Source organism: Phoenix dactylifera, chromosome 12, assembly GCF_009389715.1.
Source record: "Phoenix dactylifera cultivar Barhee BC4 chromosome 12, palm_55x_up_171113_PBpolish2nd_filt_p, whole genome shotgun sequence".
NCBI lineage: Eukaryota > Viridiplantae > Streptophyta > Magnoliopsida > Arecales > Arecaceae > Phoenix > Phoenix dactylifera.
The window spans coordinates 6,381,291-6,398,286 of NC_052403.1; the positions used below are offsets into that span (position 1 = coordinate 6,381,291).

Consider the following 16,996-nt stretch of genomic DNA (forward strand, 5'->3'; position numbering starts at 1 on the left):
TCGGTAGCGAGCACTTTGCTGTTTACCATAGAACAGCTCTATACCAATTATATAGTATAGAGAGTTGACACGTACACAGCTTTTGTAAGTAGGGGCGAGACCAAGCAGCGAAGGGGCGCCGCTCTCAAAATTAGTAGGGTTTCCGATAGAAACTTCGGGACTGGGATTTTAACGTTCCAGCCGGTGACCAGACCCCGGGCTTCGAAGGCTTTAAACCACGCGCGCCAGGGAGGACAAAGGGGTGGGCGCCATGAGCACAACGACGATGAGAATAGAGGAGGTCCAATCGGCCTCCAAGAAGCAGCGGATCGCCACCCACACCCACATTAAAGGCCTCGGTCTCGACGTATTTTTCTCTCTTTCTCCTGTCTCCTCTCTCTCTCCTCATCTTTTTCTTCTTCTCGTAATGGTTGATGGGTTTCTAGTTTCTAGGGTTTTGGGTTTTAGTTATGTTATGTGAGCTTAACCGTATTTCTTTGATTTCACGGTCCAATGGAGATTTAGGGGTTTCTCAAACCTTGCAGACATTGCAATCTTGATTGTAAATGCGATTGTCAGCAAAATTCTTTTTTATTTCCCCAAAGGGAAGACTTTACCCTTTCTTTGATTTTTCACGGTTCGACGGAGTCCTAGGGATTATTATAATCTTGCATGTAGGACAATCTTTGCTTGAAATCGGTCGACGTGATTGTCGGTATTCTTTTCACGCTGGGATTTTCTCTTCTTTCTTGCCGAAAAGGAACACTTCAATGTTTCTTCGATTTCACGGTTTACTGGAGTTTTGGAAACTTGAGTTTATTGTAATCTTAATTGTTTGAATGTTTTTTTTGGTCCAACTGTTTGATTTTGGTTCTTCAAGAAAGGGGAAATTGTGATGTTTTTGTTTGTTGATGTGTGTTTGAGAATGGCAGGTGAATGGAACTGCGATTCCTATGGCTGCTGGGTTTGTAGGGCAGGTGGCTGCGAGAGAGGCAGCTGGTCTTGTCGTTGATATGATACGGCAGAAGAAGATGGCTGGGCGGGCTCTTCTGCTTGCTGGGCCTCCAAGCACCGGGAAGACTGCTCTGGCTCTTGGCGTATCTCAGGAACTTGGAAGCAAGGTGCATTTCATCTCTTGATTGCTTGTTCTTTTTTCCCCATGGGTTTGCTTTTGGATCCTGACTGTAAAAAAGTTTTGCTAGACAAACCATTTTATATACTTTGATAGTGTCTTAATCTTTAAAGATGTTTCGTATATGGTAACCTACTTAAATAAAAACATAAAACTTCTGACTGAGTAACTTCATCAAATGGTCTGTGAATAATTGCATCCTTTTTTTCCAGTGTGTCTCCATTAAGTGGTTTCATCATGATGTTTGCATTCATAAGTTTGCGGATTGCACTCTGTTTAACATTCTGTTTCGTTTTTGGTTAACATTATAACATTGTTGCTGATCTGATCATATCTGATAGATAATACTGAATGCCTTTGTATTAGTTAACAGTATACCATAATCTTCATTCTGCTCAACATGCTGCAGTTTTTTAGGGGGATGGAATATGAAGTATCCTTTCTGGTTTCTGAGGATTTTTTTTTTCCTTCTGGATTTTGATTTTATCAATTTGATTGGCACTTAATGTCTTCATGGCCCATTTGTTGTCGTAATAAGATTGAGTTTAAATTGAGTTCTAGGTACCCTTCTGTCCCATGGTTGGATCAGAGGTATACTCGTCAGAGGTGAAGAAAACTGAGGTGCTTATGGAGAATTTCAGGAGGTCTATTGGTTTGCGTATTAAGGAAAACAAGGAAGTTTATGAAGGAGAAGTAAGTTTTAGTTTTGCTTGTTTTCTCCTGAACTGAGTTGCAGTTTTGTCCTTCTATCCTTGGATGATGCAGCTGGGATCACCTGATATTTATGATTACATTTTGCCAATACATTTTAAATATATTCTGAGAATTCTTTCATTTGGCTTGCTCACATCTTTGGTATTGCAAATGTCTCCTGTTATAGGTGACCGAACTCTCCCCAGAAGAAACTGAGAGCACAACTGGTGGTTATGGAAAAGCCATTAGTCATGTAATCGTTGGGTTAAAGACTGTCAAAGGAACCAAGCAACTGAAGTTGGATCCGACTATTTATGATGCTTTAATTAAGGAAAAGGTAGTGCTTGTTTTATTATTTGAAGTCTCCTTTTGCAATATTTGAAGCAGAGATCACAAGTTTATGCCGCCAAACTAGCTTCTCAACTTCTCACTTATTTCTGCTTCCTTTTGGTAGGGTAGGGCCATTAATTTTTTCCATTTGATGCCTTCTATTGTTAGTATATGAAAATGACCAGTTTCTGAAAAGAATCCTGCTATTTATACACATTCTAGTGCTGTAAATGATATAAAGTCTATCAGGTTACTGACTATGGGAACTGTGTTAACAGAGTACATCCTTTAGTTATCTGCAGACTCATGTATATAATCTGCATGGTAAATGTGCCTTTGTATCAGACTTTTTTGAATGGTATCATATGTATCTTCAAGCTGGGTTGTACATGATTTCTGGAATGACTTTTGATGCTATGTCTATTCCTGTTTGGCTCACATGATTTCTTTCGAATTCAAATGTAATATTTAGTTATTTTGGCTGTTGTCATTATTAAACTTACTAATACGAGCTGCAGGTTGCTGTAGGTGATGTTATTTACATTGAAGCAAATAGTGGTGCAGTGAAGAGAGTAGGTAGATGCGATGCTTTTGCTACAGAATATGATCTTGAAGCAGAAGAATATGTTCCACTCCCTAAAGGAGAAGTCCATAAGAAAAAGGAGATAGTTCAGGTACCTTATCAGTAAATTTTAGAGTCTGTTCTCTTGTGGCATATAGGATATGAAGTTTAAATAACAAAATTAATTGTTGAATGCTTCTTTCTATTTTAAACTTATAGTACATGTCATTTGAAAATATATGTAATATTATACATCGAATTGTCTAGAAAATTTAAATCTTAAATGAAATTAGAGGAACATTACATTCTTGAAAAGTAGAATATCTTTCTTAATGTTCTGATGGTTAGGTTGAATATATTTGCAGTTGCCATGTCTTGCATATGTTATTGGAATTATAACAATTTATTCTAATCTTGTTGGAGAGGACACTGTTTCCATTCCTGGAGCTCATGTTATTTATTTTACTTTGATTTGTAAGATCAAGTTGATGCCATCAGAATGACCATTTTCTAAATAGTATGGTATGCTAGCTTACATAATTTTGGATGTTTGAACCTGTTTGACAAGTGTATACATATAATTCAAAGTTGCAATAATTTCTCCTTTTTCTTACTTATTTTTTTTAATGATTAGATTATTTTTGGAAGTTGAATTTATTATATGGTTTGTTGGCTTTGTATGAAACTATTTTCATATCAAAAACCATTTGAAATGTTGTCTATTTTTTGAATGGCTCTGTTGACATGGATAATAATCAGAAAAGCAACTATTTTTCTGCTTTTTTTCTTAAAAAAAAAAATTATAGGATGTCACACTGCATGACCTTGATGCTGCAAATGCTCGCCCACAAGGAGGACAGGACATATTGTCCCTTATGGGCCAGATGATGAAACCTCGGAAAACTGAGATTACTGACAAACTACGGCAGGAGATAAATAAGGTTCTGTATTAAATATATTTGGAGAATATTCATCAAAACTTTAATATGGACACAAATTGCAGGTGCCTGGTATGCGTAGTTTCAATGAAAGTTGCATTTCTGGCAGGTTGTTAATAGGTACATTGATGAAGGAATAGCAGAGCTTGTCCCTGGTGTCCTTTTTATTGATGAGGTAGCTTTCCTCTTTAAAATTCACATCTCATCCAATTCATATATGGCTGAGCTGTTTAGTCTACCTTTAGTCCTTTACTGTCTCCAACTTTTTTTGCAGGTGCACATGCTCGACGTTGAATGCTTTTCTTACCTTAATCGTGCTTTAGAGAGCTCAATATCACCAATTGTGATATTCGCAACGAACAGAGGAATTTGCAATGTAAGGTATGGCATTGGAAACACCATTACAGTAGATGAAAGTTCTAAACATTCAATGTATATTGTTGTTTCTTTATCTTATTTTCATCTACTATTAAAAAAAAAATTATGACTGTGGGACGGTAGTAGTTGTCTGTAGGACTTTGTCAAATCACAAAACCTATTTGTTAGATTTTGTCGCTGAGTCAAACTGCATGTCATTAACATGGTTGTGATGCCACTTGTTGGTTATGGAAAACTGCTTTCCTATCATGCTATCATTACATGTTTGTATTTGTGTTTTTCCAAATTTAGTTATTCCACTTTTTGTTCTTCTGCTCAGAGGAACTGATATGACCAGTCCGCACGGCATACCAGTAGATTTGCTAGATCGTCTGGTAATTATACGGACAGAAACTTATGGTCCCACTGAAATGATTCAGGTTCTAAATGTCACTCTTTGACTGTTTTTCTAGAAAATTAGTTTTCTTCAGTCAATTTTGTGAAGATTTCATTTTTTTTATTCTTTTTTTTTTTGCCTGTTGGCGTGGAGCAGATACTAGCAATCCGAGCGCAAGTTGAAGAGCTTGATATTGATGAAGAAAGTCTAGCTTACCTAGGAGAGATTGGACAACAAACATCTTTAAGGTCTGTTTTTCACTTGTTGTGTCTCCTAGTATGTTGTCTTTCAGTGTTTTTCTAAATTCATTTATTATTCAGACTTCTGAAATTACAAATGATATCTACGTAAACTTGTTTTAATAATGGCATAATTGCAAAATGTTCATTGGGCTTGCAACTCTTGACATGCTTATGCAATTTACATGTTTGCATCATGTAGTTTCATGCAATTAATTATAAGGAGATGCCACAGCTTCTGGGTTTTGTTTACATGTAGTCCCATGAACTCAAGTGTACATCTCGATATGCTTAGAAACTTTGTGTATTTGCTTCCCTTTCTGATCATGAACTATGCAGTGCACCATCAAATTTTCATGTAGCATCACGTAATTATTTTATGCTCGTGCTGGTATATGTAGTTAGCTTACTGTTTTTCTCACATGCAATATGCATTTTCCATGTGTTTTTGGGAGGAGATATAGAGTGAGCAGTGTTGTTATTTTAATTAGGTTATACCACTTTCTCCCATGTATATACCTCATCCTTTCTAAACATGCAAAAACATGCATCAATCATGAACACAAACCAAAACAAACTTGCAGATGTCACTTTTTTTTATTGCAAATGACAGCTTGTCTATGAAGATTATAGAGATGAGTTGCTCTGATTTTTTAATCTGATTGCTGGACTTAATAATAAATATCACAAAGAATATTATTTTCTGGTATATTTGGATAAATTTTAGACATTTACCTATGTAGAAATTTCTTTTAGTGAGGCACGATCTTGCCTTCCCAATTGTTTTTTTTTGGACGAATCTTTTAACAGGTTTTGTCAGAATGCTAGATTTTAGCTTAATAAAATTTGGAGCTCAAGGCGAAACTACTAACGAACTCCCCTTAAAATAGTAAGGAATTATGAAGAGAACAGTCACGTTGATATGTTGCCTTTGTAACATTATGATTTAGTGATTCATGCAAGAATTTGTTTAAGATTCACAGTGTCTTACCATTCTAAAAAGCAAGTAACCATGCTCCACTACACTTTATCTTAAGCTTTATCCAAAAAGATGAAAGACACCATTCTTAAGTTGCTTCTTTTTTGTTTGTTGGACATATTTATTTGTTTTAAATGCCCAGTTAGAAACAGGCCCATCTCTTATGAGAACTTTTTAAAAGGGTGGAACAGCAAATTCTGTTGTCACTTTTGGGTGAGAATTTTAGGGACAGCCTTCCAAGGACATGAAGAATGACTAATTGGGTCTATAATGCATCAGTTTTTGGAAACTAATTTGTGATCCCATCTACCAATTCCTATGGTACATTTGTTCAAAATGCACCATCATATCTTTTTAATAGCAATTCTGGATTTCTCAGAAGAATGCAGAATTGAACCTATTGGTACCTAGGATCGTGCCAACAATGTTCAGAAATTAGTTCAAATCAATTTCATCAAATGCTATCTCCATACGTGCATCTTGGTATCTGATGGCGAATAGAATTCTGAGCTATCAAGGATAGGTCTCATCACCGTTAATGAAAGTACAGTTGAAATGAGATTGTTCTCTTCCATATACAAAATAGCAAGCCATAAAGCATTGGTTTCTTCACCACACAGTCAAAATTCTATATGTTTCTTTATCACGCACCTGTTTTACTTGAATTTTCATAATGAAAGTCACCTTCTATCAAGCATGTGCTAGAATAGAAATATGTACTAATTCTATTGCCCTTTGGATTTTTAGCCCCATAATGTATTTCCTCCAATTAATTACTTTCTTTCTCAATAATGTGCCTGGGCTTGTTAAGAAGGATTGACTGTCAATGTGCATGGGCAGATTGAGCCTAGAGATAGAAATGATATCTGTGGTCAACTATTTTGTATTTGGAGCCATTGGCTTTTCTCTTGTAGCATCAGGGTAATCTCAACATCATGAAATTTTTTTTGAGAACTGCGGTGGAATTGGGGACAATATAGGGTTTTGTACAGTTGGGCTTGAGAATGTCTGTCTCTGATAATATATATATGGCCTTCATGTGGTCTAATTTCTTATATAATCTTGTGCTTCTGATTGGCTCATTTATTAGCCTTTCCCAGTTCACATCACTCCGGACACATTGTAGACTATGTCCCAACCTTGTTGATCATAAATATGAAGAGGAATTTTAATACCATCTCGATGGTGGCGCATATGTATGTCAAGGTTAGGGACAAGCAGTGTTGTCCCACGGCATTCTTCAGATCTCTTTTTTGCCCATTTTTTAGATCTTTATTAGCTTTACTTTGAGGGTTATTTTGGTCTGTTGGAGTTCTTAGAAATAAAGGGCTACTAGGTTGTCCAATGATTTACCATTTTGTGTTTTGTTTTGTTTTGAAACATGAAGCATGTTTTGGGAAGTGGTATTTTGCTGTCGTGTTTGAATTTTAAAGCTGCTTAAGGTTGCCCAGTGGTTTATTTTTAAAAACATGATATGGTAAGTGGTATTTTGATGTCATGCTTTGAATGATGTGAAACACGATATCTAGCATACAAGGCAAGTAACATTATTGATGCTGAAACTTGAATAACTAATCTTATAATGCTTGTACTGTTTTCAGATTGGTATCGTATTTGTTTCTAATGCGTCTTAGACGATACAGGGATCCTGTCATCTAAAGGGTGCCTTTTGCTTTTGGCAACCTTGAGGATGAGTGTGCTTTTAGAAAGCTAAAATTCTAAATAAACATGTTGGAAGTGTGGAACAATAGATTATTGGCATTTCTGAGGAATGTTCTTGACGAGTTTGCTAGGTTTGACAAATTGGATGAAGTTAATGGTGGTGGCCCATAGAGGAAGGATGGAAGATGTTGAGGTGTATGCCATGCAGATCAAAATTTTAGTGGTGTAAATATAGAAACATCGCTGTCTACTAATTGCAGCCAAAATATTCATGATTCATGTGGAATCCTTGTTGCTACTATAATTCTCTTCCAAAACTCCTGTCAGACAAGGTTGAAGATCTAACATTTGGAGGTGGCATCTCATTACTGGTAATAAGTTTAGTATAATGTCATGCAGCTAAGTATACATTCTAGATTATGAGAGAGGCAGAGAATTAAATTAAAATATTAACAAAAGGTGAAACTGTAATTTTCAGTACATTGCAGTATCCTATGTATGCGTGTTATGTATTGTCAAGCGATCATATACTTTCATCTCTCTGCCTGCTTCCGTTACCTACTCTGCTATTCCCATGGATTTCTCTGTATTATTTTCATCTGAAACTCTTTTTTAGGGTTTTGAAACTTGGGCTTATAGTCATCACCTGCTTTTCCAGGCATGCTATTCAGCTGCTATCGCCTGCTAGCATTGTGGCCAAGACGAATGGAAGGGATAAGATTTGCAAGGTACTTTAGTCTCAATATTTATTTGTTAAAATAGTTCTTTCTGTTTTGCTTGGGTAAAATGATTTACTTCGGGTTGTCCTCCTTATAATACTCATATTGTAATACATCATTTTCAGGCTGATCTCGAGGAAGTAACTGCTCTATATCTGGATGCAAAGTCTTCTGGAAGGCTTCTTCAGGAACAGCAAGAAAGATACATAACTTAATTGACAAGCTGCCTGCTAGGTTCTTTGTTGAAATGAGTTGAATAGCAGAGGCTCTCGCTGCACATTGGAGAATTGAAACTCATCGAGCCATACTCAGTTAATGCCACTTGTATTTCTTGGAGTCTTTGTTTTAATGCAGATCCAAGGCTCGTTTGTGGCTCTCATTTTCTTATTAGTGATTGTGGAAACCATGAGGCTGTTTGTCAAACAGGGATTAGAAAACGTGGTTATTGGGGACTTTGTTTTAAGGGATGGTTGATGTCAATAGTTTGAAGGTGCAACGTCATGATTTAATTTGGATTTCTTGTTGATGACTTGCAATTGAGGTTTTACATGTATTGAACATGTTTCTCAGAATGAGAGGCACAGTCTGCTGTATGATTTATTGCTATCATTCTGAGATGGCTACTTATTGTGTTAACAATACGTTGCTGCCTTTGTGATGCAATGGATGATTGTGCCTGGAGCAAATAATTCATGAGCTTTTATGAGATGGCAAGATGGTTAAACAGATTGCACACATGATCCATACTGACTAGTCCAGATTCAAATATTAGAAGGGTACCTATCTTTCTGTGTGCCTCTTTGTTCGCCGTACCAGGTCCAGATTCAAGTATTTTGTATCTTTCTGTATGATGTTTATAAATAAAAAAAATATTATAGTCAGTCGTTGGATAATCTTCTTGTAACAAGTAGTGCATATCTTTCTGTACTATGTTTATAAATTAAAAAGAAAAAAATATTATAGTCAGTAGTAGGAGCTTCTTCTTGCGAGCTAGTAGGGCTCTTAAAAGGCTGTCTCTATCTCTGTGCCTTGCTTTGTTTGCTGTTTTATTTTAATGAAGTGTGTGTAATTAATTGTCCTATATAGTATGCATCGAATACGCTTGGCATGATTCTTGTAGTTTACTGGTATAATAGTCTTGATGAAAATAGCCTGGGTTGTCAGAACTGCTGCCTCGTCGTCATGGGTTCTGATATACGGTCCACTAGAATGACATTAAGTACGGCCTTCATATCCTATGACGAACAGGAAACCATCGGCAATAATTGGGTCGCTGTATTCAGTGGTCTTGATTGGATTTAAGACGGGCGTGTTCAATCAATCAGAATTACTTACTCGTCGCCTTTCATATCAATATAAATGAGTTTTCACCATAAACGGATGCCAAAGGATGAATAAACAAACGGAGACAAGCTCCAACCATTCACCAGTCCCTGAATAATGTGCAAAGCATTGAGGATCCAAGTCTCTCTGTGACATGCAGGCCTTCTCCCTCCTCCTGAACTTGAATGCAAGATAAACAAGGTGAAATACAAATTCATCATGGTGATCTAGAATTCAAATATTAGTACTCTAGTATAACGAGTATGATAGCCAAAGAAATAGCGCATTCACTTGGGTTCGAGGAGGTCACCAAGGTGGGGGTTTGGTTCGCGCAAGACGCAAGGGGGGATGTGGAGGTACCCTCTTTTTCTCGGCTTTTGAGGGCGGTGTTGAGGGGAATGGTCTCGGGTTGGGCGATCGCGAGGACTGCGAGGCCGGAGGCGAGATGGAGTTTGCGGTTTAGGCGGACAAAGTGGGAAGGGATTTTAGTCCCATATCGGGAAGGAAAAGAGTACCGGACGCGATGCGGCTCCACAAAAGGACTCTGCGGTCGGCGATTTGGAGCGCGCGGCTGCGTGGTGGGCGCAGAGCGAACTATTCTTTCGCCTTTTACTAAAGAATACCGTGTGCCCGCCACAAAAAGCAGCTTACGCCAATTTTTTTGAAGGGTTTTCTCTTATGGAGATTGACCCTGTAAATAAAGTTAAATATTTTTATTGGGCTGTGTTGTTGTCTTTTAAAATTTAGATAATAATTTGAAGTTATGCAATTTTCAGGTTTTTTCGCACCAATTTTTGAGGATCAGCAAGGTTTTAGATGAATTCTAATAGCAGAACTATCTCCTAAATATTTGGGTGGGTTCGGTTTTTGAGTTCCATTTTTCTTTTTTTAACAATAAAAAAAACTAAAACTTTATTTCTTTCACCAGAGAAAGTTCATCAATTGATCGGCATAATCTTACCGGAAAAGCAATTTCCACAGTCAACAAAATATTTCGGCCTCCTGCAGCCGTGAATCGTGACTCCTGATCACGAAACCCACACCAGCTCTATCTCCATTGCTTGGGACAATACCATCGAAGTTTACTTTATCAAGGACAATCTTAGGCGCTGTAACAGTAGAAGGAGGGTCCTAGATGAAATCATGATGGTAGCTCTGGTGACCTCAACAGCTCGAAAATGAGCCCTCTCTACTACACTCCTCATGGATGCCCGCTTGTCCTCAAAGATCCGGGCGTTCCTATCCAACCATATGTGGTACACCAGATACGCCTAGGTGATTTTCCACCCCACCATCCTCGAACTCTACATGGCGGTCCTCATTTGGTGAAACAGGTTGTCAACTGATCGAACGACCCGAGGCAGGGGGAACGTAGTCTACCTCCAGATGTGTACTTCCTGCAAGCACTCAAGCAGAACATGGCTGATGGTCTCCTCCATCCCGAGGCATCTATCGTAGCTCGGGGTAATTATGACTTTCCTCTCTGTCAGCACACTCCTCGTTGGTAAGCAACCGCATACCACCTTTTATAAGAACAAGGTTACAGGAGGGTGAACACCCATCCTCTAAATCCATCTACCATCCATCTGTCTAACTACATCACCTCCCATCACCTCCTGTAAGTCTGTGGCCCGCACCTTGGATTGACCGGTGGCCACCCAGACCAACCTATCCACCATCTCTCTCATAGGTAGTGGAATGTCCGAAATCATATCCTCAAAACTTCAGCTGGGAAAAACATGCTTTAAAGTTTGAAACAAAGCATGCCAAGGTTTGCCTTGTAGTAAATCAATCACAAAAACTAATATACTTTGCTAAAACTAAGCTCATAACTAGAGCTGATCAAAACTCGGGTGGGGTCGGGCTCGGGCCAGGCTCGACGGTAGATATTAAGCCTGATGGCTATGCCCAGGCCCGGCCCGGCCCGGCCCGACTGTCGGGCTTAAATTTTTTGTCCAAGCCCGATCCGACTTTATAAATCTGGTCCCAGGCCCGACCCGACAGGCCTTTTTTTTTGATTGGAATATGAAAATGGGCCAGAATGGTCCAACAGCTTAATGGGCTTTCTAAAACTGGATATATATATATATATATATATATATATATATATATATATATGGTGTTTTATATATAAAACACGGGCCGGGCCATTTTTAAAAGTTTCCAGGCCCGACCCGATTTTTTGGTCGGGCCGCTTTTCCTGCCCAGGCCCGACCCATGGGCTTTTTTTTAATGCCCAAGCCCGAAAAATTCCGGGCTGGACTGGGCAGGCAGAAGACCCGTGATCAGCTCTACTCATAACCTAATCAATCTTTCATTTTTTTATTGCCAGCCTAAGTCTACCTCATGTAGTCCATGTGCCTTCATTGCCCGCCAAAGTCCCCTCGGCGGTACCGCCATATCATGTTCTAGATGTGGGGCATGACAACAATCATCACTAATATCATCCACAAAACACCTCTCATGAATAATCAACAAAGTTATTTTTGTCTTGTTAATCAAAAATAATAACATGCTAATTAAGATTTGGAAGTTCATATTTTGAAAATATTCTAACATGTCTCACTAGTAGTGATCAGGGCCGGCCCGAGCCCTAGGCGACCGCGCCTCAGTCGCCTAAGGCCTCAGACCAATGGAAGCCTCCGGGAGGCTGACCAAAAGGAAGCAAAGGCCCCATATAAAATGGGAACAAGAGCTGGCTACGAGTCTTCTCCCTTGATGGAAGGGAGGTGAAGAGTTTCCTGGCCTGCAGAGGGGCAATTTGGGAAGTTGGGGACAGTAGTTTTGTTTTGGGTGGAGAGAGAGAGAAAGGGATTTGGTTGGCTTGATACACGTCTCGAAGCCACTCTTATCTTTCATCCCTTCTCTTTTTTGGTTTTGGTCTTGGTTTTCCTTCTCTCACATTACTCCTGATCCAGCTGGGCCATCAGGAAGAAAGATGGAAGGATTGGAGATCGATTTCTTGGAGGGTAGAGAAAGAAAAGGAGGGAGGGGGGGTTGAATAGCTGACGTTGCAGTGGCTGCTTGGGTACTCGCTTGAAGGGGAGATGGTGGGATGGAACTTTTATTAATTAGATGGAGTGAATTTCTCATAATGCCCCTACTTTCTCTTATAGAGAGGTCCCTTTCTGCACAAATTTTTTCCTTTATCTTGACCATGAAGAGTCATGGGATAACCTTTCCCTGCTCTGCCCTTGACATGGTAAACAATATTGCCAAGCATTATCTCAGTTATTTAACCAGTTTCATGATAGGCCTTTCTCCAGCATAATTACTTTTTCATATTTTCATTCAAAAATTATATTAAACTGGAAAAACTTTTTATTTGCCTTTGTTGCATATATGCTTTTTGTTGAAATAATGTACTTGGTGACTACGTATTTTCATATCTTTTTTCTAAATATTTTATACTTATTAAAAAATTTATTATTAAAAAAAAGGTCTCATTCACTGAATCCGTACCTCCAAATGTATTGACCGCCCTGACCGTTAAAGAGGACTTGCATGGGGGCTAATAAAGTTGATCCACCACCATATACAAAACAGTGAGGCCAGTCTCACCTCTAATCACGTGCCTCTCCAGACATCCCCACGTGGTAAAAGACTGTTGAACTTTCACCAACCTATCTTCTATCAACTTTGCTATTTTGTTGTTTGTTTTTTTTCGTAGTAGAAAGAAAACGGCAGCCCTCCCAGTCCTCAAGGACTCACTCATCCGGTCAAGCAAGGAAAGAGAAGCCACCGTTCACGTCCAACTCAATCCAAGGCATGGAAAAAGTGGGAATCCAACACGAACACCAGCGCCGACCACGTGCGAATTCACAGGAAAAATATATAGCAAGTTCCATAAAATTTACACGGCACAATGCACCCAAGAGTCCCAGTGCTGCCACCTGTACACATAAAACAACAGCACGCCGCCACAACATATTTAGGCTAGAATAGTTTTGAAGCTTTATCTAATTACTTGTCCACCCTAGGCTTGTGGTGGAATTTACAACGGGATGCCACTATCTTCAGTAGTAGTGGATAATATACTGGTTCAGAAGACTTGGGAGGTCGGTCAGAATGCAGGGATGGGATCTGTTAGTCTTCGTTGTTGGAGTCTCTGGCAGCGGTCTCGACCAGCATCTTTTGAATCCTTTGCATTGTCTCCATTTCCGACAACCACTCCTCCCTCTCTCGCGTGTACCCCTCGAAGAACTCCTTGTTCTCCTTCTCCAACTCCTTCCATACTGACACGTACGGCATACAAAACACAAACGTAAGCCCTCCAAAAGATCATCTATTATGTTATGCTGTACACCCTTTTTTTCTTTAGCAAATACCATCAGCAAACTCCCCCCAAAGTTCGAACCTGCAGATTAATCTTCCTTCTCCTAAATAGAGGAGTACTGCTGCATCCACTAGACTATGGCCTACTTCGCACCTTGTTCGTTTGTTTTGCTTTGAGTAAGCTTTAATTAAAATGCAACATGAATATGAAGAGGAGAGACGAGAGCTGTGATGGAAGCAGAAAGGTTACCAGTTGACGTGATGACAGGGTTAATGTTAGCATGCTTGGAGAGGGCATCCACGCACTCTTCCTTATTCATGTGGAAGAGAAGGCACCTCTCGATCAGATGTTGCACCTATGATAAACACACATATAGCCCATGAAATAATAAGGAAAGTTAATGATCAAATGTCGTAAGGTTGCCATCTCTTATATTACCATTCGGATGTAGGAGGCTGTTGAAGAGTCACCCATGATCAGAGCTAGTAAACCACCTGCGATCACTAGATAAACACTGGCCACTCAGACTAAAATAGAACTAGGATGGGAGAGGGGAGAGATGAGTTTTGGGAGTGAAAGAAGAGGTCAGGACTGGGGAGTTAATTTAAAGAAGGGGGTAGAGGGTGGGATCGGTGGTGTATCTTTCATATGAAAGAAGGATATATTCACCTTCCTCCCCCCGAGTCTACTGTTGGATTATGTAATGGAGATCTGTACGTATAGAGAACAATCAAACGGCCAACATCGTGAATCATTCTTCCACGTGAAAGATACAACTCAAACTCGTATAGGGAAGCAAGAAAGAAAGAAACAGGAGGAGAGGGTTCACGTGGGAGATGGGGGATGATTGGAGGAGAGGAGATGAGGGAGATTCTGCTCTCTCATGGCGTGGAACATGCTCCACGACCTCTCACGTGACCGTGGGACCCAATCGGCGTGCAGACCTCCGAGACCAGCACGCAAGATGGGCGCGCCCTCCACACGTGCCGGACGCTCAACGCACGCCAGCCAGCGGACCAACCCGCTGCCGTCCTCCACCCTCCCACCAGCGTACGTCATGCACGTCACGTGGTGGATTCGGAGTCGGAATAAGAGTATAGAGAGAGATTTAGTTTACATGGATCGCTGAAGTATTTTCAAACATTTGTTGATCAAGTTTCATGTCCTCCAATGAAGATGATGCTTCACTGCTATGAAATTACCTCAATACCCTTATGATTATCAGGATTTACAAGTGACACTTGTCAAGGTGTGGGTTCTAATTAAACGAAATCAGAATTTAATTAAACGGGATGCAACATTCTCCCACTTGAATCATATTGATGCCATTTATCAATGTGGGCCATAACTTAACGTGATCCCAACATGTACTAGCCTCACCATCTGTCATAATTTGAATTTTTAATTTAAGTATCCTTTTTTGTTAGTTGTTATAGAATTATGAGATATTCTCCCATCTTCGTATAGAAATAGTTCATCTCATGCGTGGACACGTGTAGAAATTATAGAGTACGAGCAATTCATGGGAAGTAGCATCATGACGGTAGCATCCGGCCCACTTTCCTTCCAAGGTAGTTGCTTCACCAATTAATTTGAGTGTAGAAATCCGTTGGATTCAAAGGCCCCACTTGTTTACCGCCCTCTCGCGTCACGGGATCCCCGAAGATGCCCGGTAGGCGGTAGCTTCCAAAAGACCCTCGAAGAGGGCTCACCATTGGTTTGCCTCTAACATCACGAATGACCAAATAAATGGGCATCAGGAAGAAGACGCTCCCGAAATGCCCCTTTTTTTTTTTTTTACAACTAATGCAGCTATCGAAATATGGGTACAGCCATCAAAATAATAATAATAATAATAATAAAACACAAAAGAGAAGGTGTAGACACTCTGAAAATGCCTCCCGTAGAATTTAACATAATAATAAACTCATATATATTTAAAAATTTTAAATAATATTTTTTCCGCCAGCTTTTTGCAAGAGACCCTCTCAATACGTAACAACGAGCGAAGAAAAATTTAATATTTTTCTTGTTTACCAGCTGTCCAGCAAAAAGAGAAAAAACAAAAAGTCCGCATGATGGGTTGTTTTGCCCGCAAGAAACGGGAACCTCACTGCACGTCCAAACAACAGGAACGGAAGCAGCTGGGCCATCTTGGGCCAGATATTTCCTATCGTCTAGAATTAGGAAGAAGCCGTGTCCCACCTTCCCTTTACCTTTCCCATCCTATACGGAGCAGCACTTTGTCTGCTTCGACCATGATAACACTCAAAAAAGAGTCCAAAAATGCGACACATAACAACTGGGATGCAAAGATCTTTCTTCGGATCCACCTTGTAAGAGAGTATAGTGAATAAGAAAAAGAGAGAGTAAATTTTGTTTGAATCACGAATGAAAAAATAAATAAATAAATAAAGATTTGGTTCAGAATTGCCTATTTTTAATTCTAGAGTTTCTCTGACTTTGGAGGTTTCCATATTAAGGCTTAATCCAATCAAGTCCGTAGCATCTACCAATTTCGCCATATCTCTTTTTGATTTGAAATCAAGATCCAGTTGGAATTCCATCCATCTCTATCATTTATTTTGGAACCATTGAATTCATTAGATAATGATTCTCATATCGAAAAAATGTATGCTAGTTGCAAGGTTCAACAAGCAATTGATATTTCACGATCAAAGGTATAGTACTGCTTGTAGTAGCTGTCCTTATATCTCGTATTAACAATCGAAAGATGGTCAAAAAAAAAAATCTCTATTTGATGGGGCTTCTTCCTATACCTATGAATTTCATTGGACCTAAAAATGAGACATTGGAAGAATCTTTTGAATCTTCCAATACTAATAGGTTGATTGATTCACTCCTGTATCTTTCAAAAGAATTTTTTTTTTTTTTTGAGAGTTGTTTTATGGTTCCGCAAGGGAGTACTTGGGTTCTCTCAATAAATAAAAAGTGTATCATGCCTGAATCTGACCGGAGTTTGCGGTTGTGGAGAAAGTGGATCAGAAAAAGAAGAGATTCTAGTTGTAAGATATCTAATGAAATCGTAGCTGGAATTGAGATCTCATTCAAAGAGAAAGATAACAAATATTTAGAGTTTCTTTTTTTATCCTATATAGATGATCCGATCCGCAAGGATCATGATTGGGCATTGTTTGATTGTCTTTCTCTTAGAAAGAAGCGAAACATAATCAACATAAATTGGGAACAACTATTTCAAATATTAAGGAAAGACTTGATTTGTTATCCCATATCTGTGTTGAAGGGGAGGTTTTCTTCAAATAAGAAGCTAAGACAACTATTCAATCAAATAATATTGACTAGAGAGGGGATGGGGTTGGTGTTTTTTGGTGGGAATTTTTAGCACCTAGCAGGTATTTTGGCGCTTGGATACAACTGCATCCATATTA

The 16,996-nt window shown here is 39.2% G+C and overlaps 2 protein-coding genes and 1 non-coding gene across 3 annotated transcripts; 2 read left to right on the plus strand and 1 right to left on the minus strand.

Annotated features, from left to right (window-relative positions):
• The first annotated feature begins 158 nt into the window (after positions 1-158).
• LOC103696462 (ruvB-like protein 1) lies at positions 159-8,628 on the plus strand. Its single transcript, XM_008778105.4, has 12 exons — positions 159-346; positions 912-1,100; positions 1,673-1,804; positions 1,992-2,141; positions 2,653-2,808; positions 3,503-3,637; positions 3,744-3,809; positions 3,909-4,015; positions 4,332-4,431; positions 4,545-4,636; positions 7,927-7,996; positions 8,113-8,628. The coding sequence occupies exons 1-12, from the start codon at positions 251-253 to the stop codon at positions 8,200-8,202; spliced, it is 1,383 nt and encodes a 460-aa protein (XP_008776327.1). The 5' UTR covers positions 159-250; the 3' UTR covers positions 8,203-8,628.
• A 1,251-nt stretch (positions 8,629-9,879) lies between these two features.
• On the plus strand, positions 9,880-9,997 carry LOC113461424. The gene has a single exon (XR_003383683.1). It is a non-coding gene; the product is annotated as a U5 spliceosomal RNA (small nuclear RNA).
• Positions 9,998-13,122: 3,125 nt separating this feature from the next.
• LOC103696468 lies at positions 13,123-14,275 on the minus strand. The gene is made up of 3 exons (XM_008778117.4): positions 14,025-14,275; positions 13,836-13,941; positions 13,123-13,545 (listed from the first exon to the last, which is right to left on the minus strand). Exons 1-3 carry the CDS (start codon positions 14,058-14,060, stop codon positions 13,397-13,399), a joined length of 291 nt encoding a protein of 96 aa, XP_008776339.1. The 5' UTR covers positions 14,061-14,275; the 3' UTR covers positions 13,123-13,396.
• Positions 14,276-16,996: the final 2,721 nt, after the last annotated feature.

Coding starts and splice junctions, on each gene's coding strand:
- LOC103696462 (XM_008778105.4), top strand. CDS start 251: ATGAGCACAACGACGATGAGAATAGAGGAGGTCCAATCGGCCTCCAAG. Junction 2,142..2,652: donor ATGCTTTAATTAAGGAAAAG/GTAGTGCTTGTT, acceptor TACGAGCTGCAG/GTTGCTGTAGGTGATGTTAT. Junction 7,997..8,112: donor GAAGGGATAAGATTTGCAAG/GTACTTTAGTCT, acceptor CATCATTTTCAG/GCTGATCTCGAGGAAGTAAC.
- LOC103696468 (XM_008778117.4), bottom strand. CDS start 14,060: ATGGGTGACTCTTCAACAGCCTCCTACATCCGAATG. Junction 13,942..14,024: donor CAGCCTCCTACATCCGAATG/GTAATATAAGAG, acceptor TGTTTATCATAG/GTGCAACATCTGATCGAGAG. Junction 13,546..13,835: donor CCCTGTCATCACGTCAACTG/GTAACCTTTCTG, acceptor CGTACGTGTCAG/TATGGAAGGAGTTGGAGAAG.